The sequence below is a fragment of the Lonchura striata genome, chromosome Z (assembly GCF_050655825.1).
Source record: "Lonchura striata isolate lonStrDom1 chromosome Z, ASM5065582v1, whole genome shotgun sequence".
NCBI lineage: Eukaryota > Metazoa > Chordata > Aves > Passeriformes > Estrildidae > Lonchura > Lonchura striata.
Window position 1 is genome coordinate 82,971,179 of NC_140740.1, and position 26,701 is coordinate 82,997,879.

Below are 26,701 nucleotides of genomic sequence, written 5' to 3' on the forward strand. Positions count from 1 at the left end.
AAGAAGACCTTTTAATAGTCAGTTTTACTGTGTGAGAGCCACTAGTTTATGCTTCTACACTGTTACAGAACCGTATAAATCTGTTGGAAGGGATGTCCACAGGCTGCCTAGAGCCAACATCCTCCTTAAAGCAGGTGCACGTACAGCAGATTGCAGGGAACCATATGCAGCACCAGGTTTGAGCACTTATAAGGACAGAATCTAACAGTCTCTTTGGGTTTCTCTTCTAGAGCTCGGACCCATACCCCATATTTTGTCTTCCACTAATAATCTCTTGACAACAGCCCAAATCTGTCTTCTTTCTACCTTCCCATCAGGCAGATGCAGTTCACAGTACTCTGTCCTTTGGCCTGGACAAACACAGTTCTCAGTTTTATCCCTTCCATCAACACATTACAGTGTCTCTCACCTTAGCAGTATTCTGCTGCACTTCTACATGTCCACATCTCTCTGATACTGTGGAATCAAAAATTACATGCTCTGTCCAGAGGTAATACAGTAAGTACTGATGAGCAATGAACAATCATTTTCTACACCTCAGTGAGGACTGTCCAGATCACAGCCAACTGCAAGGTCCCCATATCCTTTGCCACCCACTAGGACCCCAGAGTTTTTGCAGCAGAGCTGCTCCACAGCCAGAGACAGGGGTCTCATCAGTTCATTTCTCTGGACTGTTGAGATCCTCTGAGTAACAGTTTTCCCTTTCAGGACATCCCAAAGTCCTATCATTCTCAAACTTGTTAAGAGTGTAGCCCCTTTCATCAGTGAAATTGTTAATAATAAGTAATGAACAGTGTTGGTACTGGTACTGATGATGAAGATCTCATTACCAGCTGGGTTTCATTTCACTAATACTGTTTTAGGCTCAGGTGTCTGATTACTGTCCAATCAATTTTTTTTGCTCTCTTTACTGTCCATTTATTTAGTTTATATCTAGCCATTTTGAACATAAGGATACCATGGGGCACTTTATCAAAGGCTTTGCTAAAGCTAAGCATTGTCCTCTGTTTCACCCTTCTTCACATGTGCTGTCTTATCATTGTTAAGACAACTGGATTAGTTAGGCATGATTTGCTTGGAATAAATCCATCTTGACATTTGCCAGTTACTTTCCTGTCCCTCATGTAGCTGGAAATAGATTCCAGATGTACTTGTTTTCTGAAATTTCCAGAAAGCAAGATGTGGCTCACCAATCTCAATAGTTCTTCAGGCCATTTTGCTTGACCTTCTTGAAGGTGAGCACAGTATTTACCTTTTCTCAGGCTTCAGGCACCTTCCCCAGTTGAAGGGGAAGATTAGATAAAGAACAGATTCAAAGCTTAGATACAAAGCAGCCTCACATCACTAACAGCCAATACTGTGGCATGCTCTGATGCACTCTGTCTGGCCTCACATATGTCTGCATGCTGACTGGCTCAATCCAGTAAGGCCAGCTAGAGAAATCTGCCAAGGAACATGTCCTGTTGAGTTTTAAATATATACAAGGATGGAGACAACCTCCCTGGGCAACATACTCCAGTGTTCAGCAACCCTCACAGTGAAAAAAACTGTACATTCTCACATTCAGATGAAATATAATGTGTTTTAAGCTCTGGCCACACCTTCTTGCTGCATTACTGAGTATTACTGACAAGAGTCTATCTCCACTTTATTTAGACCCTCCCATCATACACTTCAATAAGATACATTGAAAAGATCAAGCCTAAGGCTTCTCTTTTCCTGGCTATATAGTCCCTATCCCTCAGACTTCACTCGTACAAAAGACTCTGCAGTCCTATAATCACATTCTTGTGATAATAGGACTTTCACAGTGCTGATTCCATTAAATCCATGTCTTTCTTCTCTGGGGGATGCCTGTAGGAAGGTCAACTGCAGCACAGAACAAAATTTCTTACCTGTTTTCTGTCTCCAGTTCATTCTTCCGTAAGTTTGCATCATCAAGAAGGCTCTGCAACAAGGCAATCTTCTCATTGTCAGAACCTTCTTGGTTCAATTTTAACATCTTGTTCTCATGCTGAAGGCGGATGAGTTTCTCCCTAAACACACAGAACACAGTTTGTAAAAAAAAGAATACCAGTATCAATAACAAATAAAACAGTTGACCACAGGAAGTAAAACAACAACATAAATATAATATTTTTAAGGCAAATGTTGCAACAATAATCATGTCTTCAAACCCCCAAATATAAATCCAATTTAAGTTGCAATTGCAGAATACAGAACATAAGGAATTACCTCAGTTTCCCCATCAGATCTCAGAGTACAGCTCAACAAATACATAGGGAGAATAGAGAATGCGAAACTTAATACCAAGTGAAGAAAGACTGTAATCTCAGCAGCCACTGAACTACTGCATAAAACTGAGCAAGTAATTTCGACTCTTGGTCTTTTTACACAGAATCACAGAATCACTTGGGTTCAAAAGACTCTTAAGATCATCAAGATCCAACATAAACCCAGCACTGCCAAGTCCACCACAGAACCATGTCCCTTAAGCACCATGACTACACATCTTTTAAATACCACCAGGGATGACAACTCAATCACTTCCCTGAGTTCAATGCTTGATAACCCCTCCTGGTGAATAAATGATTCCTAATATCCAATCTAAACCTCCCCAGCACAGCTTCAGGAAAAATACCAACCTCCACCTCATTATAACCTCCTTTCAGGTAGTTGTAAAGAATGATAAGGTCAACCCCTGAACCTCCTAATATTTAACAACTTCCTGCTCCTCATAGGACTTAACTGTAGACTCTTCTCTAGCTCTATTGTCCTTCTCCAGACATGCTCCAGCCCCTCAATGTCCTTCTTGCAGTGAGAGGGTGCAAAACTGGACACAGGATTTGAGGGGTGGCTTTACCAGTGCCAGTAACAGGAGAACAATCCCTGCTTTGGTCCTGCTGGCCACTCTATTGCTGATACAGGCCAGGATGCCATTGGTCTTCTTGACCAGCTGGGCACTCAATGGTTCATGTTCAGCTGCTGTCAACCAACACTACCAAATCCACACCAGAACAACAGGTGCCACCCACAGGGACCTGGACAAACTGAAGGATTTGGGCCATGAAAACCTCATGAGGTTCAACAAGGCCAAGTGTAGGTCCTGCACTTGGCCTACGGCAACCCCTGGTATCTGCGCTGAGGGTGAGCAGATGGAGAGCAGACCTGTGAGGAGGATTTGGGGTGCTGGTGGGTGAGAGGCTGGACATGACCCAGCCATGGGCACTCCCAGCCCAAAAGCCAAACGTGTCCTGGGCTGCATCCAGAGCAGCGTGGGCAGCAGGGGAGGGAGGGGATTCTGCCCCTCTGCTCTGCTCTGGTGAGAGCCCACCTGGAACCCTGCATCAGCACTGGGGTCCCAGCATAGGAAGTATGTCAACTAATTCAAGTGAGTTCAGAGGAAGCTGCTAAGGGGATCACAGGAATGGAACACCTCTATTAAAGCAAGCTTAGAAAGCTGGGGTTGAGGTTGTAGATCAGACTCCAGGGATACCTTAGAGCAGCCTTACAGTGCCTGAAAGGAGCCAACAACAAAGCTGGAGAGGGATTTCTTACAAGAAGGTGGAGAGACAAGACAAAGGAGAGTAGTGTTAAACTGAAAAAGGGTGGTTTAGATTAGATATGAAACAGAGATTCTTTACTTTGAGGGTTTGGAGGCAATGGCAAAGGGAGTTCTGAGTGCCCCATACCTGGCAGTGCTCCAGGCTAGGCTGGATGGAGATTGAGCAACCTGGTCTACTGGAAGGTGTCCTTGCCCATCGCACAGTAGGTAGAACAAGATGATCTTTAAGGTCCCTTCCAACCCAAGCTGTTCTATGACTCCACAATTACTTCCCACTGTGCGTCTTTTCAGCCACTCTTCTCCAATCCTGCAGAACTGTACTGGTCATTGTGATCCAAGGGCAAAACCTTGACCATGCTGAACTTCATACAATTGTCCTCCGTCCACTGATACAACCTGTTCAGATTCCTCTGCAGAGCCTTTCAATCCTCCAGCAGATCAATACTGTCCTGAGCAACTCAAAATGTTACTGCATTCATATCTATCTGTGCCCAAAATTGTTACTGTCTTCCCGCAGCTGAGAAATAGAATGGTGGGGCAGGAGCTGAGGGGTTGCCCCAGACTCTAAAAGTGAAGCACTCTGGCAGAGTCACTCTATGCCCACTTGGCTTGACTCTTGGTTCTTTCTTACCCGTACTTACTACAGTAATAAATTAGATGCTCTATTTCACAATCAAAAGCTGTTTCAGTGTATTTTACTACACCTGTCTGCAGCCACTCCCTCAGTATCCTTCAGTGGATTCCACCCACCCCTATGGACCTTGTGGGTGTCTAAGTGGCACAGCAGGTAGCATAGCTGTAGCAGGCACAGCGGAGCTGTTCCCTCCTGTATTGTGGCAGCTTTATTCAGCTTCTTGCATCTGTCTTCCAGGTCAGCAGTCTTACTACCAAAGATTGTGGCAACAAAGGCTTTAAGCAGATCAACCTTCTCCTTGTCCTTTACTGGTATGGTTCTCCTTGCAATCAGTAAGGGACTGAGATTCTCCTTAACCCTCATTTAATTGTGAATGTATTTATAGAAAAATTTTTATTGTCTTCTATTGGCAGTAGCCAGAATGAGATCTAGTAGGGTTTTGGCCCATTTAATTTTCTCCCTGCATAACAGCACATCTCTGTAGTCCTCCAGAGTGGCTTTGCCCCTTCTTCCAAACACGATACAATCTTTTTTCCCTCAGTTCTGGACAAAGCTTTCTGTGCAGCCAAGCCAGTCTTCCTGATGGCTCACCATTTGGCTCATAGAAACAGCCTGCTCCTGCATCTTAACAGCTCCTTCTTAACCTCCCTTCCTCGTTTGCCCTTTAGGGACTGACTTCCAAGCAACTCTGTCAACCAGACCCCTAAATGGGTTAAAGTCTGCCCTACAGAAGTCCAAAGCAGAAGTTCTGCCAACCTCTCTCCTTAATTCTCTGTGAATCAAAAACTCTCTCATTCTGTGCCCAAGATGTCCTCTGATCACATCATCCACCAGTCCTTTCCTGTTCACGAACAGCGAGTCCACATCTTCCCTAGTTGGCTTGCTCAGCAGCTGTGTTAGAAAGTTATCTTCCACACAGTTCAAGAACCTTCTAGACTGATCCCTTTCTGCTGCGCTGCATTTGCAGCAGCCATCTGGGAATCTGAAGTCCTCCATAAGAAAAAGGGCCAGCAATCTCAAGAACTCTCCCAGCTCCTTGTAGTATAGTATCGTATCCTAGACAAGTCTATAACGTGCCCACCAGAATATCTGCCTTGTGGCCTTCCCCTTAATTCTTACTCATAAATACTCAACTCTCTTGGTACCATCACCAAGCTACAGGCAATCAGAACAGGGCAACAAGAAGTACCTTTTTCTAATATCCAACCTAATCCTTCCCTGACAAAAATTCAGACCATTTCCATGGGCCCCGTCAGTGGTCACAACAGAGAAGAGATGAATGTTTGTCCTTCCTCTTTGTCTCATGAGGAAAGTTAAGATCTCTGCTCAGTCTCCTCCTCTCCAGGCTGAACAGATCAAGTGACCTCAGCTACTCATCATATAGATTCACTCAAGGCCCTTCACCATGCTTGTGGCCCTCCTTAGGATGCGAAGAGTTTTATGTCTTTCTCATATTGTGGCATCCAGAACTGCACACAAGACTCTGTCCCAGTGCAGAGCAGAGCAGGACAATCCCCTCTCTTGCCTGGCTGGTGATGCTATGCCTGATGCCCGCAAGGACACAGTTGGGCCTCCTGGCTGCCAGGGCACGGCTAATTAATATCCAACTTGGCACTGACAATTGTAGAGGTTAGAAAAACAAAGCATGCATTAGCTTACTTTATTTCAGGAGTAATGATTTCTGCTGCTAAACTGTCTGAAGGTTCTTGTCTTCCCAGAGGCATCAATCCTGAGTAAGGAAAAGCACACCACTGACTTTTTCACATGCCAAGAAATAGACATTGTTCTAGAAGTTTCACACTACTGCTCAACAATGTAAAATGATACAAAATCAGGCAAGATGAACAGACAAGCACCATTTAATTTGGTGAACCATTACATCTGATTTCACCCATTCTGAAGAAATAATGTTGCAATGTAAAATGTAAAATGACACAAAACCAGGCTACAGCAAGACAGACAGATAAGCACCATTTAATCTGGTGAACCATTATGTCTGATTTCACCCATTCTGAAGAAATAATGTTGCAGTTTATTTCCTACTTGTTAATCTTATCTAAGAACTACAAAAGTACACACGATTACACATACAAATGAACTATAACACAGGAAACATGAGAAAATATGTCTCTAAAGAAAACAATGTAACTACATAGAAATTAGATATACATTATAAAAATATCCCACTGGAGAGGAGAGTTAAAATTTCTGATTGACTCAACATTCAAAGCTTTTGCCTGCTTATGAAGCTATGAATAGTTGAAGTTTTTCACTGCTGATTTTAGAAGAGCTTAAATTTATTCTGTGCTAAACAAAAGCACATTCAATACTCTACAGAAAACTTGTGCACACTTTAGAAAAGAGGCATTTAATCTCCTTATTTGTCCTTTACCTGTAGTGGTGAGTTGACCCTCCTGAGCTTGTACACATCTAAGTTCTTCAATAGTTTCTTTCAAAGAATCCCTTTCTGTTCTTAATCTCTGAAGAATTGGAAAGAGAATTAATATCAGTCTTGGCAGTCCAAATCTATCTCTAACAGCCTTCAAAATTAAAAAAATTATTTAATGTAATTCTAGAAACTACATTCAACTTAAGGTATCTCAGTCTATTCCATAACAGAATAAATATAAGTATTATATATTCCACAGGAACAGTAGTTTGGGGGTTTTTCAGGAGAAGGACTGCTGATCTTATTGGACTAAAAATAGAATGGGTATAAGCTTACAAAATCAAGTTATTAGTGACACAAAGTTCTGGTACCAGGTAGTCAACAGTATCCACGGGACCACTCAGCTGTTTTCCTTTCATTAGGGTTGATTCCAAGGGAAATGGAAGACAGCTGAGTGACCATATATTTCTTCATCACCACAAATCAAAGATTCAGCCAGGAGTGAAATAAAGAGCAGGTAAGTACAGAGTCAACATAACAAAATGTTTTTACTCCATGTTTTTTGTCTTTTACCACTGAAAGTGTAAGCAACATTTCCATGTCACATTCCTCCTGTGTGTCAGCTGTCCATGTCATTCACCAGCATCTTGGCTATGAAAGAAAACTTGTTGCATAAGACTCGGCCAAAGAGAACTGAAGAACAGGACTGGATCACCCGGGATTCAGAGAGATGTGCTATTCAGTAGCATCAGGCAAATACTCTTTAAATTTGGCACAACTACGCTTCTGGCGAAAAAATGAGAATCTACAGGTAGCACCAAATTTTTTTCCAGAAGGTTGCCAAGAATCAAAAAAAGGAAAGAAACTGGCTACTATGTAATGATTCATGTTGTAGTTTGCTCCAAAATCAGCCATGTTCAGTATTACTCAATGGTCCAAGATAGACCTTTCCTCTGTATAGGTACGGAGTTGTGTTGGCTGATAGCATTTCATTTTACTAACTCTTGATTGCCAAATGCCAGAATATTTTAATGACTACAAAAAGCTCTAGGGCTTCACTGCTACAAGCAGTTCAATAATTATTGTAGTACTTTTAACACACCACAGAGGTAAAATTCCAGGCTACTTTGATGAAGATATCAAACACTACCATGGTTCGCCAGAACATAAGGAAAAGAATATAATAAGTTTCAGTAACTATTTCCAAAATATGGTTGACCAGATACCACTACCTAGTTATAACTCGTGGTGGGCTACTTTACTGATACATATTGACAACAGAGAACAGAAAAAGTCATACAGTGAATCATGAAACTCACATGATGAGGGAATTCTGGCTGTAATTTACTTCTCACAGGTGCATATCCATTCAAAAGAATGTACTTAAGAACAACATCCAGCTCAAAAAAGAAAAAAGCTATTTGCCAGGCAGTAAATCAGAAAACTATATGACAATGGCCTGCAATTCAGATCCTTTGTGCAAGATGAAATGGTCCACTGAGCCATGGATAAGCCATAGAAACATCTTTACCATTGTTCAACATAAAAGAATTGGGAAAAAAAAAACCCAATTTAAAAACCAAAAAGCAGGAAAGAAAGCCAAAGCACAATACCAACACAGTTATTATGAGCATTCCAGCCTGATTTGAAGGGCAGATGGAAGTGATGTGAAAGTCAAGTGTCCATTGGAGCTTGAAAATTTAATAAAAAATGGAAATCATGGCCTATGAATATAAAGTAACTGAAAAGTTTCCGTTCAAATATTTAAGATCTGGGCTTGGAAATCTTGGAAATAACTGGACATGAAGTATGACTACTGCATAAAAAGCCTACAGAGTTTCTGGATCAATGGACTTATAATTAAAACACACCTAAGAAACTGCTAGCTGCAATTGCTGACATTCATTTTAGGTACTCTGAACCACCTGTATATACATTCCTAAGAAACAAGCTGAAATTAACTGTTGAGAAATGACAGTGCATAAGTGAAGTCTGAAGGGTAAGTCTCAGCAAGAGAGTACAGAGCAGTTAATCACAGAATCACTAGCAGCAAATGACACAAGAGCAAGGGGATAAATTGCTATCTACCCTGAATGTTCCACACTGGCAGTACAAGATAGGTCAACAAGGAGCTGTCATAAAAGGTGAGATTGCCACAAAGGACATTTCCCTCTACACAGCTACTAAGCCCCTTGCTACACTATTGATAACTCCAGAAAGAGAAGCATGTTGATGGTACCTGAAAGAATGCCTTAGGGAAAAAAAGCAACAGGAATTTAGTTCTAGGATGATACTGCAGAAACCCTGTTGTAAATAGCTTTTCGGAATACATAGTAATCACCCTGGGTATTTATTAACTTTCTCATTGCAAGCGGTCAGGAAACAACTTCAGATGCCAAATATCAAGGGTATTCCTCTTAAAAATGGGTTGCATATAATTTTGTACAGTCACTTTATTCCATGCTGTACAATTCTTAGGTTTAAAAACTATCTTGTACACAAACATTAGAAAATTTTGGAAGAAAAAGACTTCCTAATTCAAAAAGATGGCTAACTATAATTACCACATCTCTGTGTTATAAAGGATACAAAGTTTCTATTGTTACTAACAAAAAAATAACACCTTGGCACTTACATCTTTTTCTTTTTGGAGGCTGTCTACTTTTTCTTTCAGTCGTTTGCATTCATAATCTAATTTATCAGCTTTCTTGGATTCTTCAGATAACCTGTTTTGTAGTTCAACTGCCTGTGAGAACAAGAATCAATAACGTGTCTGCAAATGTTAAAACAAAATACACAAGACAAAGTAGCCAATTACAGTGCACCACAAGTCATGTCGTAAAACAAGTGAAATGGTTACTTATAGGACATACTAAAAACTTCTTTCATCAGTTGTTCTGTGTTTCAGCAAAATAAAAAGCATTCAAATGGTCTTAGTGCAAGCAAAAGATAGAAAAAATGTGAAGTATTTTTAGTACATCTAAAACAATAATTTAAGCTCAAGAAGGTTTACAGAAAAAAAACCCATATAGTTCTAGGGATCAATAAGATTAGGAACAGCAGAAAAATCTTTCTGTGTTCTGAAAAGCCTAGTAAAAAGAAAAGACTCTGAAGAAAACAAATTATCTTATATTTTTTTAACTTTACTTCATAAGCCTCACTCAGAATTCAGCTACTAGTTTATGCAGCCAGGTAACATTCCCTGAGATGTCCTAGTAATTTTTAATGCACTAACACAAATATTCAGTCACAGGCTCCAAAAAGTTTTCTTTATTTCAGTGAGAAACGCTACCATATGTATGCTTTCAACTACAGATCAGTAAAGAACTCTTAAAATTAAGTGACCAGACATGTGAAAGTGTGCGCAACAGAAGGTAAATTGGTGAAGTCTTCCCTTTTCAACACTTTCAGCCTTTACTAGCAAAGATTAATTCCCAGAACACTAGTAAACCTCATAATGCAGACAGCATGAGAGCAAATAAGCTAAATAAAGACTGGCCTGCAAATACAAAAGCTGAATGAAGACTCAGCTAAAGACCTACAGCTTCTTCTAAAACAGTTTATAAGAAGGCTTTTTCATGGCTTTTAGATTACAAAGGAAGTGACTAAAGCAGTAGCCATATCTATATCAAGACTCCCCGGTGGTTCTAATGACCTTTTATTTTCAACATGTACAACTATAGCAAAATAACTACAAGACCTAAAATATGCATGGTCCTAAGTCTTAGAGATGGACTTTGCTGCTGTTGTTCCTAAATTAAAAGCTGCAAAAACAGACCTGCCTATTCTGAGATTAAAGAAATATGAAAATATTTAATTTTTCAGATGTGACATTTATCACTGAGGGTATCAGAATAACTGCAGGCCTTCATCAGTGACAGTGCCATTACTTGCAAAATATTAGTATTTTCACCTCAAATGGAAATAAATTTATGTTTATACATTTATGTTTGTAACCAATCATGCATAGGTAATGGTATGTAGAAAAACACAGCAAGAAATAAATTTGCCTTGAATTAGGACCTGTGAATGTACAGAAAAACATATAGTTTCATGGTAATGCAGAAGATTAAAAAAAAAAAATGAACTGCCATCACATTTACTAAGCATTATCTGCATGTGGAATGAATAAAGCAGGAATCTTGCAACAAAGAAAAGCAAGACATACTGTTAACTATGCATCAGAATGCACATGCACAAAGGGGCTGAATTAAATCACAAAAAAAAACTCCTGCAGTCTCTGTATTTTAATATTTATGCCAAAATAAAGTTTCTTAGAAAAGGCTTGTGCTTGCTCTCAGAAGAGTGAAAACAAAACACCACCACTCAACCTCACAGAGACTGTGAGGTGAAGATGAAATTTCCTTGGAGATTACTATAGGAATTTGAATGAACCACTTTCATCTGCATAGCATAATGATTCTAAGCCAAAGAAATAACTCTCTAATGGTGTCCTCATGAGTCAGGTTAGATCCTTCAAACACCAGACAAGACATATTCCATTACAGGAGCACACTAGTACTCAGCAGTGACGTAACATCACAAGCCTTATATCAGCTTCCTTCTAATAGCACAATTTAATATTCCCAGAAAAATAATTTTGTGGCTTAGGAGTCTCAAAGGTAGGTCTCAAAAGGAGCCTGGTCTTAAAGACACTGAAGACAAACACAGAGTGTTCATTTTGAGACACCACAGTTAAGTGAAGAAAACCAGATCTGCCACAGGACACCTGAGGCTAATTTTCCAGTCTCAGTCAGTAAACAGTTTTGTACCAAACAACAGCTCCTCATACAGGAAATCCTACGCATAGAATAAAACTGAAGAAAATAAGTACTTTAACAGCACTGATGGAACTGGCCCTTCCAAAATCCTTTTGGTTGGTGAAATAAGAAGAATCAAATTCAGATGTTGAGGTTACACAACAATATCACATGTTCAGCTGTTTAACCGAGTGAAATATTAGATTGCCAGTAAACTTCATACTATTCATGTGTGGAAGGCCATTTCTTTCTATATTTGCATTTATCTTTGCCCCCTTGGACAATTTTTCTTGCACAAGTTCTTTTTTTCTGGTAAAATCATTTGGGCTTTAAAATCATTTGTATTTAAAATTAGTTCACATAGGCTGAAACAATTTGTTTTAAACACTGAGATCACCAAGTGCAGGGAAAAAAATCTATCAAGTCTTAGGAGACACATTGCTCCTGAGCTTTCAGTATTGTTAGTGCCTATTTCTATACTTTATTCTACAGTAAACTGACATACAGGGACCCCTGTGCTTGATCATTTGATCAGGCAGAAATACAGAGCAGGCACTACAGCTTTAATAAACCATGCTCTGTCTAGCCCTGTAACAAGAATACCAGAACGATATTGTGTCCCTGAAGTACAAAAGCAGAAAGAAGATTAAGCACATCTTCCACCTTTACAGAAGCAGCATCACACGGCACTTGGATAAGCAGGAGGATAAATAGGTGCCTAACACACCACACAGTGTGCTGCTGACACATTTTTTTATTCCACTAGGTGCATATAAACAACAAGGATGACATGTGTCCTTCTGTCTTCTTGAGTGGAAAAATCCAGATGGATCAGAGAAACTAAAACCTTAAAAAAAGAAGTTATTTGACCACAGGAACAACTTACCTCAGCTGTGGTGTGTTCCTTACTGCTGGAAAATTATAAGTGAAAAGTGGATACTTTTTCTGAAAGGATAGCCTCTGTTCTAGCCTCGCTACTGAATATAAATTTGGAATCATTTTAGGAAAAAAAAAAACCAAACACTTTACATCTGCTGAGTTTTTAAATGCAAGAAATACTGCTTTTTGACAAACTTGTAGTCATGACAGGAGTTGCAGGAGGAAAGGAAAGGAGGACAAGGTAGCAAGCACCTATAAAGCATGGGAGAGTTTTTAAAACAAGAGTTGTTTTTTTCATAGCTTTTTTTTACTTTGAGGTATTAGCCATATTATGAAGAAAAAGTGCTGAACAATACAGAGTACTATAGCATTGATGATGCCTGTCCTCACCTGTCTTTTGTATGTTTCCAGCTGACTGCGTGCTGCATTGGCCTTCCTTAGTTCTTCCTCCAGGCTCACAGTGTTTTGCATGTACATTGTATTCTTCTCTTCTAAAAGCTTCACTTGCCGCCGCAAATCACCCAGGTCTTCCAATTTCTTTTTGTATGATTCTACCTGGCTTTCTAACTTGGCTACTTTATCAGAAGAGTGCCTGAAGGGACAGATTTGTATCAAATTTGAACTTTGGAAACTAACAAAACTAACAGAATTTAAAATGCTTCTTCACAGTTTTTTCTTAATGCAAAAGACATGCATGGAAGAACAATATAGCAATCACATCCTCCTCTTACTGATGTTTTCACTTTTAATTGTCTGTTTTCTTCCCATAACTGTTTGTCAACTCAAGAGCTGATGCTGAAGGTTCTTTTAGGCCCTATCTCTCTTCCTAACAGAACTTTCTTATCTGCTTCCAACCTTAAAATAATAGCTAAAACAATCTCACTCCCACTCATTTCCTTTCAATTCTAAATTATCTTCTGTCCTAAATTTTTCAAGGGTAAAGAAGAATAGTTTCTGCTATTCAGTTCATTTTAATAATAACCAGGACTAAAATCATAAAGATCTCTCTGCTAGACAAATTGTACTTGGTGACACAGAAGCACCGTAAGTTTTGAAACTTGATTCCTTATTAAAAAAAAAAAAAAAAAAAAAAGAAACACCAGGCTTCAGCTTTTCAGAGTTTTATCAATCTACCTGCCGCACTTCCAAGATTACAATGGACCTCACGTCCCCCAAAGACCTCTGCCATTACTGTTCCCAGTTTCATTTTAGAATCAACCAATTTACAGACCCAATTTCTTGTGGAATCTAGGGAATCTCCTACTGAATTAATGTGTCAGTTTATGGAACATTGAGGTACGCCAGTTTAATCCTCAGTGAGGTGCAGGGCCTCTCTCTTGGGACAAGGAATTGCTCTTTGAACCCATGCTTCCTACAAAATTTATGCAGCCTGATAGGTTCCTTCCTTGTATTAGTGACAGAAGGGATAAAAACAGATAGCTTTGGTAGAAGGCTGCTAGTGAATCAGGAATAGCAGTATTAAATAAGCCTTGCTGAAGAGAATGAGTAACTGCTCTGAATAACCCATGGCAATAGATGCAAATACTGAAGGAATATGCTCCATAGTAAAAGTGGCTGTCCCACTCCATAAATACATAGTATCATCAAATCATGACAACTTTCATTGCTAAAAATCCAGTGGGAATAAGAGCTGCAACAGATGTTGTTCCACACTAATATTACATGATAAACCAAAAGTACCACCCAAGTCCAAACAAAACAAATCCTGGAAAGAAAACAGCCTAGTTTTCTGTTGAGATGCCTGAGGTATGATGAAGGTGAATACTGCATACTCAAAGAGACCAGTGGGTGCCCTGTTATAACCATGAATTGGCACAGAATTACTAAGTTTATCAATAGTTATTGATTAGGTACAAAATAAGCAACTACTGTACTCAAGCAGAATTGTGTGTAGGTCTGTGTACATAACTAGAGCATCCAAAGAATCTTGCCATTAAAAGCACTTAATATTAAATTACTAAAACAAAAGATAATGTAGATTAAGTACACAAATCATACAAATTAAAAGGTAGTAGTTAAAAAAGAGTTAATGGAACAAAATTTACCTGAGTACATCTATCTCATCCTTCAAAGACTGAGCCTCCTCTGCCAGTGTAGTAAGCTCTTCTGTTTGTTGTCTCAATTCCGCAATTTCCTTTTCTAGTTCTTCACAGCGTATTCGATAGTCATCTTTTGCAGCTTCTAATCTGTAAGAATGAAAAGAAATCCAGATGAGAAAATAATTTCTCATCCTGAGCCACAGTTACTTTTCCTCATCATCCCCTCTAAGAACACACAAAATGGCCTCCTACTGCAGTGAAGGAAAACAACAACACAATGTGCTTATTCAAAATGTAAAAGCAGATTAACTTCATCAATGCTCCCAATTTAATATCAGTCTTTCTATGTGAAAATTCACAAGGTAACATATGTTCTCATAAAAACAAAACCTGAGGTTTATTTCTATAACAGTAGCTTTTCACAAGGGAAGCTTAAGGAGAAATTTTAATATTTTTTCATCTTCAGACACTCAGAGTTTGAACATGACATCTTTATTCTATTCTGTTCAGCTACCCCACTCATCTACTTCCAACAATGATCTGATTGTAAAATGTTATAAATGCCATAGACCTCTCACTGAAGTGGCTTTATTTATTTACTCATAAAGAACCTGTGTATGCCCCGTACATCTGGAGAACCAGGCTATCTAGTTAGCAAGTAAACAACTCTGACCAAAGTTGTTAAACTGCTTGCATACACTATGCATAGCCAAAGCTCTATTAACTTGGCAGTGAAGAAAGTAACAAACTTTTTCAGTGTATTCTGAATGAATGGAAGAGGACACAACCTAGAACAGAAAGTCCTACTGTGAGTTTGCTCTGAAATTAAAACATAAACAATCCAAGATAAGAGATAAGGGCATGATGAAATAAAAAGTTAAGGAGTCCAAGAACAATCTACAAGAATGGAAACAAGAGAAAATCTTTGAGTCATTCAAACTGGAAACAACTAAGATTTGGATCACGACAGACCAGGACAGTCAAAGGACAAAGAGGCAAGAGTAGGAAGAAAAGTGGTGTACCACACTAGGCACCAGTTAAGCTGTACATAAGTCCTGTTTGATCAGGTAGAGCTGGAAGCAACACATACAAATAGCCATTAGGAACCACATAATATGAATACAAGGGAAGGAGGTAAAGGAGACCAGAAATGAGTCTCACATAAGAAAACAGTTTAGAACGACCTTCAGAGCCTGACAACTACAGTAACAGATGGTGCAGATATTGAACACAGGGACAAAATCTGTTTCAACAGTTATTGACACCAGACTCAGGTAAGAATTACTGCAGAGCATGGAGATGAATCAGAAGAGATTAAAGGGGACATCACCATTACTTTATTCCTTTACATGGGAGATGTATAAAAAGAAAAAATCCAGGCACTAAGTGTTGTGATGGAGAAACACGGAATGTTTTTCATGGAACTAATGGGAGATGATATGTCAGAATAAGCAGGAAAGGAGGCTTAGCAAGAGGAATTGGAAAAATGGCAAAATAGAAAAAAAAGGAAAGTAGTGCAGCATATAGAATTGGGAAAAGGCAATAAGAAGAAGGTAGCAAAAGAAAAACTGGCAGTGTAAAGAAAGAAATACTGTAAATTCACTCACAAAGGAGAAGGAAAGTATGGGAAAGAGAATGAAAAGGTTATGGTGAAGTGAAGCAGTGTTCTTCAGCAGAACAGGCTTACACAGCCTGAACACAACAGTCAAGAGTACCAGGAAGGATGTTTAAAGAGGAACTGTATTTTCACACACTGGGGAAATGTAAATAAACTCACAGATGGATAATCTGCATCTTTCGTTATCTCTGAATTTGTTTTCAAATTCACAGAAGGACATATTTTACCCTCTGATAATGCCACTAGCAGTACAGCCTGTAGCAAACTTTCATCTAGAAATTACTAGACCTTAAAAATACAATCAGAATAATTTGCAAAAAGGAAAGCATGCCGCTTTTCATTTTCACTGACTTTGCAAAACATGGGTGACATGACTGCACGCAAACAATTTAAAGCAACTCACAGTAGAGTGACGTATAAAGCACTTCAGCATTAAGAAACTGCACTTTTTAAAATGCTGGATCTTGTAAAGAGCAAAATGATAATGTATATATCACTTTTAAAACTGTACTACTGTGGCTATACAACATCCATTAGGCTAATTCACATTTGCAGCAGAACCATCTTAGAAACATCTAAGTCATCTCTATTGCCAGTTACAAACAACCTAACCAAGCGTAGTTTTTCTACCTGAATGTTTCCTCTTGGAGCTGTTCTAGTTGTGTCTGCAGCTGCAGGTGTCTACGACCTGCAGGACTGTTGGGATCTTCAATGGAATCAGATTGATTTAAACGTTCCATCAAAATCTGGTTTTCAGCAAGCAGGCTGCTCTTCTCCTCTTGAAGGGCTGCAACCTGTTGTAATAAAAGTACGAAGAGGAATAATTAACCTACCCAGGTACAGAGAGCAGTATTTTTTCATGTTCATAATGAAGTATCAACAGATGCCACAAACAGAAACATGCAGGCTTCACAAATCACATTTTACAAGAATACACTGTATTATTTAATAGATATTCAATTGCTATGTGATGTAACCAACATATTGCAACATTAGGTGCAGAGTTACTATCAGGAAACATAATTATTCTTTAATGTATTTCACACAAGCATTTAAAGAAAAAGTCTGTTATGACAGCAGGTAACTTCATTATAATAAAACCTGCATAATTTCCCTAGAAACAAATAAAACTAGCTCTTCACAGTAAAGGCCATCTGCAAGCAGGCTGAAACAGGAACACAGTCCTGAAGATAGCTCACTTCCCACTAGCACTGTGAAAACAGGTGGTAGTGGAAAGAACCCAAAGTGCTCCAGGACCTGAAACATGAGTTCATATATTAACCACAACAAAGATCAGCTCTTTTAATTCCAACAGTTACTGAACTACAAGAAACCTGAATTAGTATTCCAAAGTAGGGTTGCAATATCAGTCCAGGGCTCCTCCTTCACACTCCTCATGTCTTCCAGATGAGCACTGATTTACTTACAGGTAAGATTTAGTCTAAATCCATACTCATTTAATGGTCTACAGCAACTTCTGACTGGGATTTAACTATTAGCTGGAACCATTACAGCAGCAGAACTTTATTAGTTCTCCACGGCAACAGTTCTACCACAGAGCTCAAACCCTTCCTAACCTAAGGAAAAGAAGTTTTGCTTCATAATACTGACAAGACAGCAACAAGATAAGAAAACAATTATATTCATTCTGCTAGCACAAGTGAAACCAAAACAATTACTGTGACATTTTCACCCCCCTTCTAAAAATTACATTTCAATACGCTAGTGCTTATTTTCAGCCACCTAAAAGTTCACACATCTTTTCTCCATATCAAAATTGATACAGACTCTGTAGCAAACTTACCTGCATATCTAACTCATGACATCTCTGGGCAATTTCTTCTTTTGTTGCAAGTGCTTCATTTAATTCTTCTGTAGTTTTCTTCAGCTACCATAAACAAGAAATGTTTATATTTTCATCACTCCTTGTGATCCATTTAAAAATATTCTGAACTACAGCCTGTAAATTTATTTTTACATTGAGGTAATACATTAAATTTTTAAAAACTGAGCAATTCTGCTCATATAAAGAAAAAAATAAAGCCGATGTGAATACTGTTTAGTTTGTCTATCTGTAAAAAGTAAACATATCTAAAAGTAGTATTTGCTTTTACATTAGAGTTATTGCATCTACTCTATAAACTGAGTTAAAAACTCAAGGAGAAATTGGGTCTGAAGAACTCACCAAATCTCTACATCAAAAAAACCTGTCAATACCACTTTTCTTTACAGACACAAAGACTATGTAGTTTCAATTTTCAATCTACATTTCAAATACAGAAAGGACTGGAAGGTGGAATACAGGGAATGGACAATTAGGGTGAAATCTTTCTAGTCTCTGGAAGCTACTTCTAGTGCACAACAGGAATAAAACTAGTATGTAACAGATGAGCCTACCCTTTAAAAAAGGGCACTGAATCTTATAAGCAGTGGGAAATATTCTGATACTTCCTTTCAAAGGCTGAATGTTTAAAGATATGTGTCTCAGTGGTTTGCAAATGAATGCAGTTAAGATAACAGAAAACAAAGCTACAAATTAATAAAATAGGTCTGATAAAATAGGTGCATGCATGTTATGTATATAGATAAAGATACATATGTTTTATTATATATATATGAATATATATATATGTTCTATTATATATATATGAAGTTTAAATGAGCTTTCTCAAACAATATCACCACACCTTGCATTTGCAAGTTTACTTCTTACATGCCTGTTTACATACAAAGAATTAATTTCATCTGCAAGAATTTACATATTTCTGCAGAGAAAACATAATGGATTAATAGAGTGAGCACCACTGTACTATTCTTCTTACTATAACGAAAAAAATCTGAGGAAGTAGGACAGTGTTAGCATGAGGATAAGCTAGTAAAAAAACAATTTGGTTTGTACATTTTTTTTAGATATATCAGACTGGAAATGATTGTATTTGAAAACTTCTATTTTGCAGCACTTCCAGGATTCCCATAGAAGCAGGTCTTTTTGTTTTTGGTTTGTTTTTTGTTTTTTTTTTTTAACTGACATTGGAAATAGGAACTCAGATAAAAACATTTAGTCAAATAGTACATATTTTTATCTTTCTCCATGCCTAAAGATTTGTATCAATCTGTAGTTTTGCACTATTATGTCATACAGCTAGACTGGTTTTTCAAACCAAACTTCTATATCCTTTAAATACACAATAGAAGTAAAGTCAATTTACAAAGCTAAAGGATTTGAAATAGTGAGATTTAGTTTTTCACTTCTTATTTTACTTTTCCAGAACACCCTTAATAATTAAAGAATAAAAAAAAAAAAGACTGAGTTCTTAACATGCCCACTGACATGCTATGGTTGAATGAAAAGAAACATCTAGTCTTAGATACCTGCCGATCAAGGTCAACGTAAGCATCATTTCCAACAGAGACTGGAGACTCTTTACTCATCAACTGCAATTAGATTACAGTGGATTAGAAAAAGCAAATATTTACTTTTATATTAAAGCTTAAGTTTCAATGAAATACCAAACTGATTTTTATTTTTGGGAGCTTTAATCTGAATTAATTTGAAAGTTTTTAAGTTCATTTTTATATATAACATATTCAGAAACAAGAACAAGAGAAACTCTTCATAATTTGCAATATTTAGAGTGCTATAAAAGAAACCTTACATTATCTCTTTTTGACAATGCACAGTCTTTGTCTATGATAAGCCTACAGAACATCCCACTAAAAATTTTACTGCAGTAGCATTGGAATGATAGTAGATATCAACACACCATGCGAGACCCAGCTTTAATTTTTCTCTGCTACTGAGTGGCTTTTTCATATTTCCATTATCTAGATATTAACATTAATTTAATTATTTATTCTGCTCAACTCCAGGACATATCTATCTCAACTATTAGTGCAAAACAAAGGTGACAGAAGTTCTGTTCTGGAGTTGTCTGTAATTTTCAACCTTAAAAAGTAATTCAGTACAGTGCATTCCTGAAAAGAGTATTACAATTCTTTGTGTACTACTTCAGTGCAGGAATAGCCGATAGTGGTTTTGGCCTAGATTTTTAAAAAACCAAAACAACAAAACAAAACAAAAAAAACCCAGTCAAACCCTCAACACAAATCCTCAAATTAATCCTACAAAAGTGACTGATGTACTGAACAAAGGAAAGAAAAAAGCTGGTAAGTTTTCTTATAGCAACCTAACAATCAGCTGCACCAGCTGGCAAAAGTGAAATAAAACCTAGCAAAAGTTGTAGCTCAGCAACCTCCTCCCACACAGCTCAAGCAAACATAATAAAGTAATGTTCTCACTAAAAGTTGTACGGCAAATACAGGAACAGTCTTGCAAATGAGAAATACGCTGTAACTAATTCAAAAGGCATCATTACAGAACGGCACTAATGGTTTCTGTCCAAACTCATAATCTCCTAAAAGCTTGCCAATGATGCAATTCATGAAAGTTACAATTAAAAAGGCCCTATCCTAACCAAAATCAGGATACATTTTCTTCCCTGGAATGTCCTGTCTAGCCTGGTAACTCTCTCCAGAGACAATACTTTATTCCTTCTGGAAGTCAGTGCTTTTGCACTATTTTCCTTAGCAAGGTCTCGTGGGATACACAGACTTTCACTTCTCAACCCTGCTTATATCATCATGTGCAAATGAAAAATCTGTTAGACATTTACATCATTCAAGTAATACTCACATTTTTCTCACTTTCCCCATTTCCTTAACTAGGATTTAGCTGCATTATTTAGATTAATCTATCTCTCCTCAGCAGTCCTCCTCACACCTTGACAACATTTGCCAAATTTTTTCCATTTTCTTCTACACCTTTACAATGGCAAACTACTCCATGAAGAAGCATTACATCAAGCCCAAACTCTGCAACAATAATTAGAAAATCCCTAGCCTCAGAGCTGTCCCCTGAAAAATGAAGTCTTGTCTTTTTCAATACCATGAAATTGAAACATCTTCAATTTAGAACCCTATTTTCTAAGCTGATTATCATTTAAACAAAACCTTCCAATCCTTCCCTGCTCTGTGATGCTCATGACACACTTTGAACACTGCATTTCACCAGCTTTTCCAGGTGACTAAAAGGGATATCCCATATTAGCCAAATACTCTACTCCTCTCAGTATTTTATATTCCACAACGCTGTTCACAAACACACTTTGGACACAGCTACTCACACACATACAGGTAAGTTTCCCCTGCTAAGTCAGTGCTTTCCAACAGGCAGTTCCCATGCTGTATGCAGCCTGCAAGGGTGTACAACAGCGTGGCCCTAACAACCACCGCCCCTTTCTGTCCCTGTCACAACTTTCTCTTTGAAAAACCAGTTTAACAGGCCTGTCCAAGACTTGGAGTAGAAGGATGACAAGTGACCACAGAACCCACTAGAGGCCACTGTAGTGTCATTGCTTTCTGTGACTTGCCATAAGGCAGGCCATGGCTAATAATATAATTCCTATTTTCTTCAATAAGTTTTGCCATCTCTCCCAAAACATCCTGTCCTTGAAGAACTCTTAGCAGAAATGTCCGGCAAATAAGGACATTATCTGGAGTAGGATTAGATGCTGGAGATAAATATTCTGGGTGTACCATGAATGCATACTGCATGTGTAAATTTCACTCCACGGGGTTCATTGAGAATGTTATGGGGAAATGTGAATGAGGCACCAAGGGCAAGAGCCACAGATACATGTGCAAATGTATCTCATGTGCAATAGAAAGCACCCTGAAATTGGATGGTTCGTGGTATGTATAGTGGAAAAGCTAAAGATGAAATTTAAGGGATCATTTTGTGTCTAGTACCACAATCGGACAAAGAACGAGATTACTAGATAACTCAAAAGGAATCAAACTTCTGAACATCAGTTAACTATAAAAAAAATGTAAAAAGTGGGATGTAAAGGCAGAATTATCATGACAAAGGAGTGTTTCCATCTTTTCCTTACACATCTCCTCACATACTGTAAGTATGTAAATGGTTTATAAAAGAAAATGCCTTGACTATGCTCTGCTTCAGGATTGTTTGTACACAGTTTATCTCCACTGAGAAGCAAAAACTTTACCATAAATAGAACAGCCAATAGAGCACAAAACTCCACTCACCTACCCAAACTTCTCTCTCCTCATTTAGACTTTTTGAAAATTTCAAGAAAAGTTTTACTGAATGCTATATTTTAAGATTTCATACAGATAGGCAAGATTTCATACAGCTAGGCATATCAACTTGAAATACACACTACACCTTCCATCCACCTAAAAAATGCAAAGCTTGCCTCATTTTCCCTATTGTTGACTTTGTTTCTGGTCAATCAGCATTCTCTGATATTACTGAAATTTAGAGTTGCAAAATGCTCATTTAATCAGTTATCTGCTCAATGGCACATCAGCTTTTTCTGCATTATTTATTACTAATCTTACAATACTAGTAACTTTTTAATAATTTTGAAAGCAAAATTAACTGTTTTCTTCTATGTATTTCCTTTATTTAAAAGCTCACAGTCAGAAAAAATTCATTAAATACTCACGTAATTTCAGAGCTTTATATGCAATGTGCAAGCGTGATACTAGAGTATGTGGTGTTGAAAGGTGTTACGCAATGGTAATACTTTTGAATTTAGAGGGACAAACTTCATTTAATTTGTATTTCAAATCAGTCAACAGAATAAAAAGCAGGAGGAAGTGTCCTTCACATCTCTAAGTTTTCTTCAGGACCAGTCTACAAAGGGAATAAAGGTTTACCTCCACAATTTTGCAGCACTGGAATTGGCTTTCATTTCCAAATTCATCATTTAGGGTAAACATAGTATAATCACCTATTTTCCCATGTAACTTAAATGGAAGATGATGTGCAGAGATTGTAAAAAGGGAAACATTAAAAATGTGCTTGCAAATTCAAGCAATTGCATTAGGCCTCTACAGGAGAAAGAAAATACTGCTTAAGAGCTTTCCAGATAGCAACTAGCATTTACAGGCTTGTTCTTTTTCTGGTTTATTTTGCATAGCGGTCAGTATGGATTTTAAAGGGTGCCATTTCCAGGACAGCATGACAATTCTTACAGTTGTTTGTGTAGTTTTATAAAAGTAGCTGTCATTGCCTGTTAATCCTTTACATCTATATTTTTGCATGCTTATAGCTTCAGTATGATATCTTACATAATACTTGTAGGTCTGCTAATCCTGTATTATTAAAACCTTCACTTTTTAACTGCTTTCACTGTAAAATATGAACAAGCTGCGTTGTCATGGATACATGAAGATTACGGAAGGGGTATAACTATCACAAAACCTGCATGCACGAATAACATGAATTATGAAAGCTTTTTTCCCCCCACACATGATTTTGCATAAACAGTTGCTCTATTGAGTTGATGATTTTTAAATCCAAAACTTGCTTTATCTGAAGTGTTTTTTCTACAGTTAACAACACTCTATAAGCTCACTTAAGTGCCTACAAAGCAATTTCAAAACCTAGCCTCTGTATTCATGTTCTTTTTCTTTCTTAGAACATCTTTGTTAGTTTTTATGAGTCATGGCTATGCTTGACACTGTATATCCTTTAAAGCAGCTCGACTTTCTTCTTCCTCTAGCTGACACCCAGTCTACCTCTAGTCTATCTGTTGATAGACCCAATAAAATACTTTTATATCCTTCCTAACTATTCAAAAAATAATTTTACTTCAGACAAGATAAATCTTTAAACAACTAGGACAAAACAGAGGAGGGAAAAACAGCACAAAACCAAAAAGTGGAAGTAACACCATTGGTGTTACCCCAGACAGTAAGCACTTTTCCTACTCCTCCCTTGGCAAATTTTGACACTACTCCTGACGCTATTCTGACTCTCAGCTTGACCTGCACAAAGAGCTGCTAAGTGATCAAATTTAGACATGTTCTAAACAGCAAAGGCAACCAATTTGTTTACCTCAGCTACTGCCTTCATCAACAATGAACTTGGCTACTCCAGGAAGGTATTGGGAAAATGATAGAAGGGGAAGGAGGAAAGGGAAATATATAATGGGCAAAATAATTTCCCTAAAAAAGCATTTTGGGCCTTTAAAAAATCTGAAAATCATGAAATAAAAAGACCCTGTTATATTACACAGATGAATGTATTCAGTCTTGTATCTTGTGCACAACTTGCATTTTGATACCTACACCTGCAGATGAGCATCTCAGATTCTAAGTGGAGTCAATACACCAGACCAATCTCACTACACTGGAAAACTAACAGAAAATCATTGTTTCATTTATAAAACCTTTATGGAACACAAGGCATATTTTAAACATTTAAATAACTGAACAAAATAAATTATGAAGAACCACAAGTCACTAAAAATTAAATAACTGAATAAAATTTAGCATATAAAATGCTGCTTCTTCCATTGAAAAATCATCTTCATAAAAAAATGAGAAAACTTGTTCTACTGTACCTTGTAAAATAATTTCATGAGTAAAATGATTTACAATAACCAAAGAAGCATCAAAAAAATTTGTACATGCTCAGCTGAAACAGAAAAATGAATTACATAACAGATCAGTAAAGCTTAGAGAGGTCTTCTGACATTTTGAAAATTATGTCCTCTGACAAAATTTTGAAGACTATCCACAGTGTCAAATGCTTTAAAATGCTTGGATTAGGTGATATACTAACTTCTCAAACATTCATACATAGCTAATTTCTTACATACTTCCTTTTCAAGTCACTTGAATTGCAGGAGCTGCTATGAGTCTAAGAAATAGAAAAACCTCCTTACAAAATATCACCCCTTTAAATTCTTCCTGTATCAATCTGTGCTGGTTATGATCAAAATCCCAGAATAACCTTCTCCATAATTTTGCCAGGCACTGAATTGAGGTAGGTCTGTAACTGACAGCATCTGTCTTCTTTTTCTTCTTGAAAACTGGAATATTTGCTAGCTTCCAGCTGACTGTGACCTCTCCAATCTCCAAGCCCATGGAAAAATAATGGAGAGAGGCTTTGCTCTCAAAGTGCCTCAAAGTCTTAGACACTTTTTTGCCTCTTCATTAAGCACTTGAGATCCTCCTCATTTGGTCCTGAAATGCCTTTGATTTCTAAGCAGCTTGCAAAGTAGTATTAAAATCACTCAGAACTGTGCCAGTAGCTGAATACTAAGCTTTTTGATTCACTGCATTTTAAAAATCTTTTCCAGAAGCACATACCCTTACCCTATTTATACTCATCATGTCAGTGAAAGGGCACACACACTAAACAAGTTCACAGTTTACTCATTAAATGCTGAAAACTGTGGGCTTCTTCAACAGGCTATTTTATCAAATAAAGGAGACTTTTATAAAAATTGATTATATTTTCAATATAAAGAAGGAAGGTAAAAGAAGATTTTTCTGTTTCAAGGTGGTGCAAAAGACAGTGATACTGCAATATGGGTTTAATAAAAAACACTAGAAAAGACCACCAAAATACTGCATATTACAGTTACAAAACTTTTTTAAAACATGTGCCAAAACTCCAGAAAACTGGTTCTTGACAGCACTGACTGAAAGATGATTTAGACAACAATTCTTTTGATGCTTATTTACAAAGTCCTCTCTGCTGTGTTACTGCTAGCAGTCCGCACACAGAGAACTGAATGTGTGACTGCATGGATACAGCACTAGTCAAAGTGATTACTGTGGAGAGATTCCCTTGTGGGGTCACTGATATTCTTTCTCTATTCAGACATTATAGAGATGAGAAACTGCTCTAAAGCTCAATGTGGAATTTAGTTTCTCCTGTTCAGAAGAAACAGGCTTATTAGTGGTTTCCTGACTCCCCTAGCTAGTGGCTTTACCTGCAGTAAACATCTACAGACTTCTAAGCATGTCTCTTACAGGCACTTCAGACTTCTTTTAAGTCACAGAAGGGCTTCAGTGGCTAACAGTGGTTTTGATCTACTTTGTGTAGAAGTGCACAAAAAAACTCTTCTACAAACTGTACTACAGTATACTCACTGACTTGTAAAAATATACCAGCCCACTGTATTCATATATGTTCATGCTACATCTCATTACCCAATTAATAATACTACAGCTGACAAAACAACACTGTAACCAAGTTCTTTTTCTTTTCACTTGTTTACTGAATTTAAAAAAAAAAAAAAAAAAGGAACAGTTAATGAAATTTTGCTTCTTTCAAGGTACAAATTTTGACAAAATTCTACAGTAACTGGTTATCCACAGAAAATCAATCTAGTGCACTTCAGGATTCACAGGGTGAGGAAAGAAAAGGAAAGGGAACTAGTATGAAAAATATCTAGAAGTTTCAGTCTTCTAGATTTAAAGAAAAGTGGGACATTCAACCAGAGTTTTTTGTCATAAAGCAATATTTTTCTAAGGAAAATGAAGAAATTTTTCACTCTAAAAAGGCAAAATCTAGTCCCATTTATTTTCTTTACTTTCAACCAAGTTTTTCCTAAGTGAGAAAAAGCATACTACTGTAAAATAATGAAAGACTGAACTTTCACACACTATGGGCATCCCAGCATACCTCCTGAATGGCTGTCATGACAACATGTTGAACTGATTCTTCCATCATCATTATGGTCTGGATGTACTCTGAAAATAAAAGCATTCTGAAATGTCAATGTTGAAACTCAAGTCACAGAAGTTAGGATCAGAAGCTGCATCCTTCCTACAAAATTACTAGATGCCATGGATGACACTGAAATGTATAAACATCAGTCAAGTCCCACCCCAACAAATTCAACAATATTTTATCAGAAGCCTGTTCAGATACAAATTCAGGCTAATTTGAACTCTGCAACAATGAAAAA

At 37.5% G+C, this 26,701-nt stretch overlaps 1 protein-coding gene across 6 annotated transcripts in view; it reads right to left on the reverse strand.

Moving 5' to 3' along the window:
* The window catches only part of HOOK3 (hook microtubule tethering protein 3), an 83,412-nt gene that overhangs the window by 21,281 nt on the left and 35,430 nt on the right, over positions 1–26,701 (reverse strand). For 4 of the 6 annotated variants that reach the window (XM_021534798.4, XM_021534796.4, XM_085566496.1 and 1 more), the window contains 10 exons: positions 26,416–26,483; positions 19,278–19,340; positions 17,710–17,793; positions 16,536–16,699; positions 14,294–14,434; positions 12,618–12,819; positions 9,224–9,334; positions 6,592–6,679; positions 5,859–5,928; positions 1,896–2,036 (listed from right to left, as the gene is read on the reverse strand). In XM_021534798.4, coding sequence (XP_021390473.2) covers positions 1,896–2,036; positions 5,859–5,928; positions 6,592–6,679; positions 9,224–9,334; positions 12,618–12,819; positions 14,294–14,434; positions 16,536–16,699; positions 17,710–17,793; positions 19,278–19,340; positions 26,416–26,483 — 1,132 coding nt within the window. Of the gene's footprint in view, positions 1–1,895; positions 2,037–5,858; positions 5,929–6,591; positions 6,680–9,223; positions 9,335–12,617; positions 12,820–14,293; positions 14,435–16,535; positions 16,700–17,709; positions 17,794–19,277; positions 19,341–21,096; positions 21,121–26,415; positions 26,484–26,701 lie in introns of those variants that run through there. The other 2 variants (XM_085566497.1, XM_021534800.4) reach the window with 2 other exon arrangements.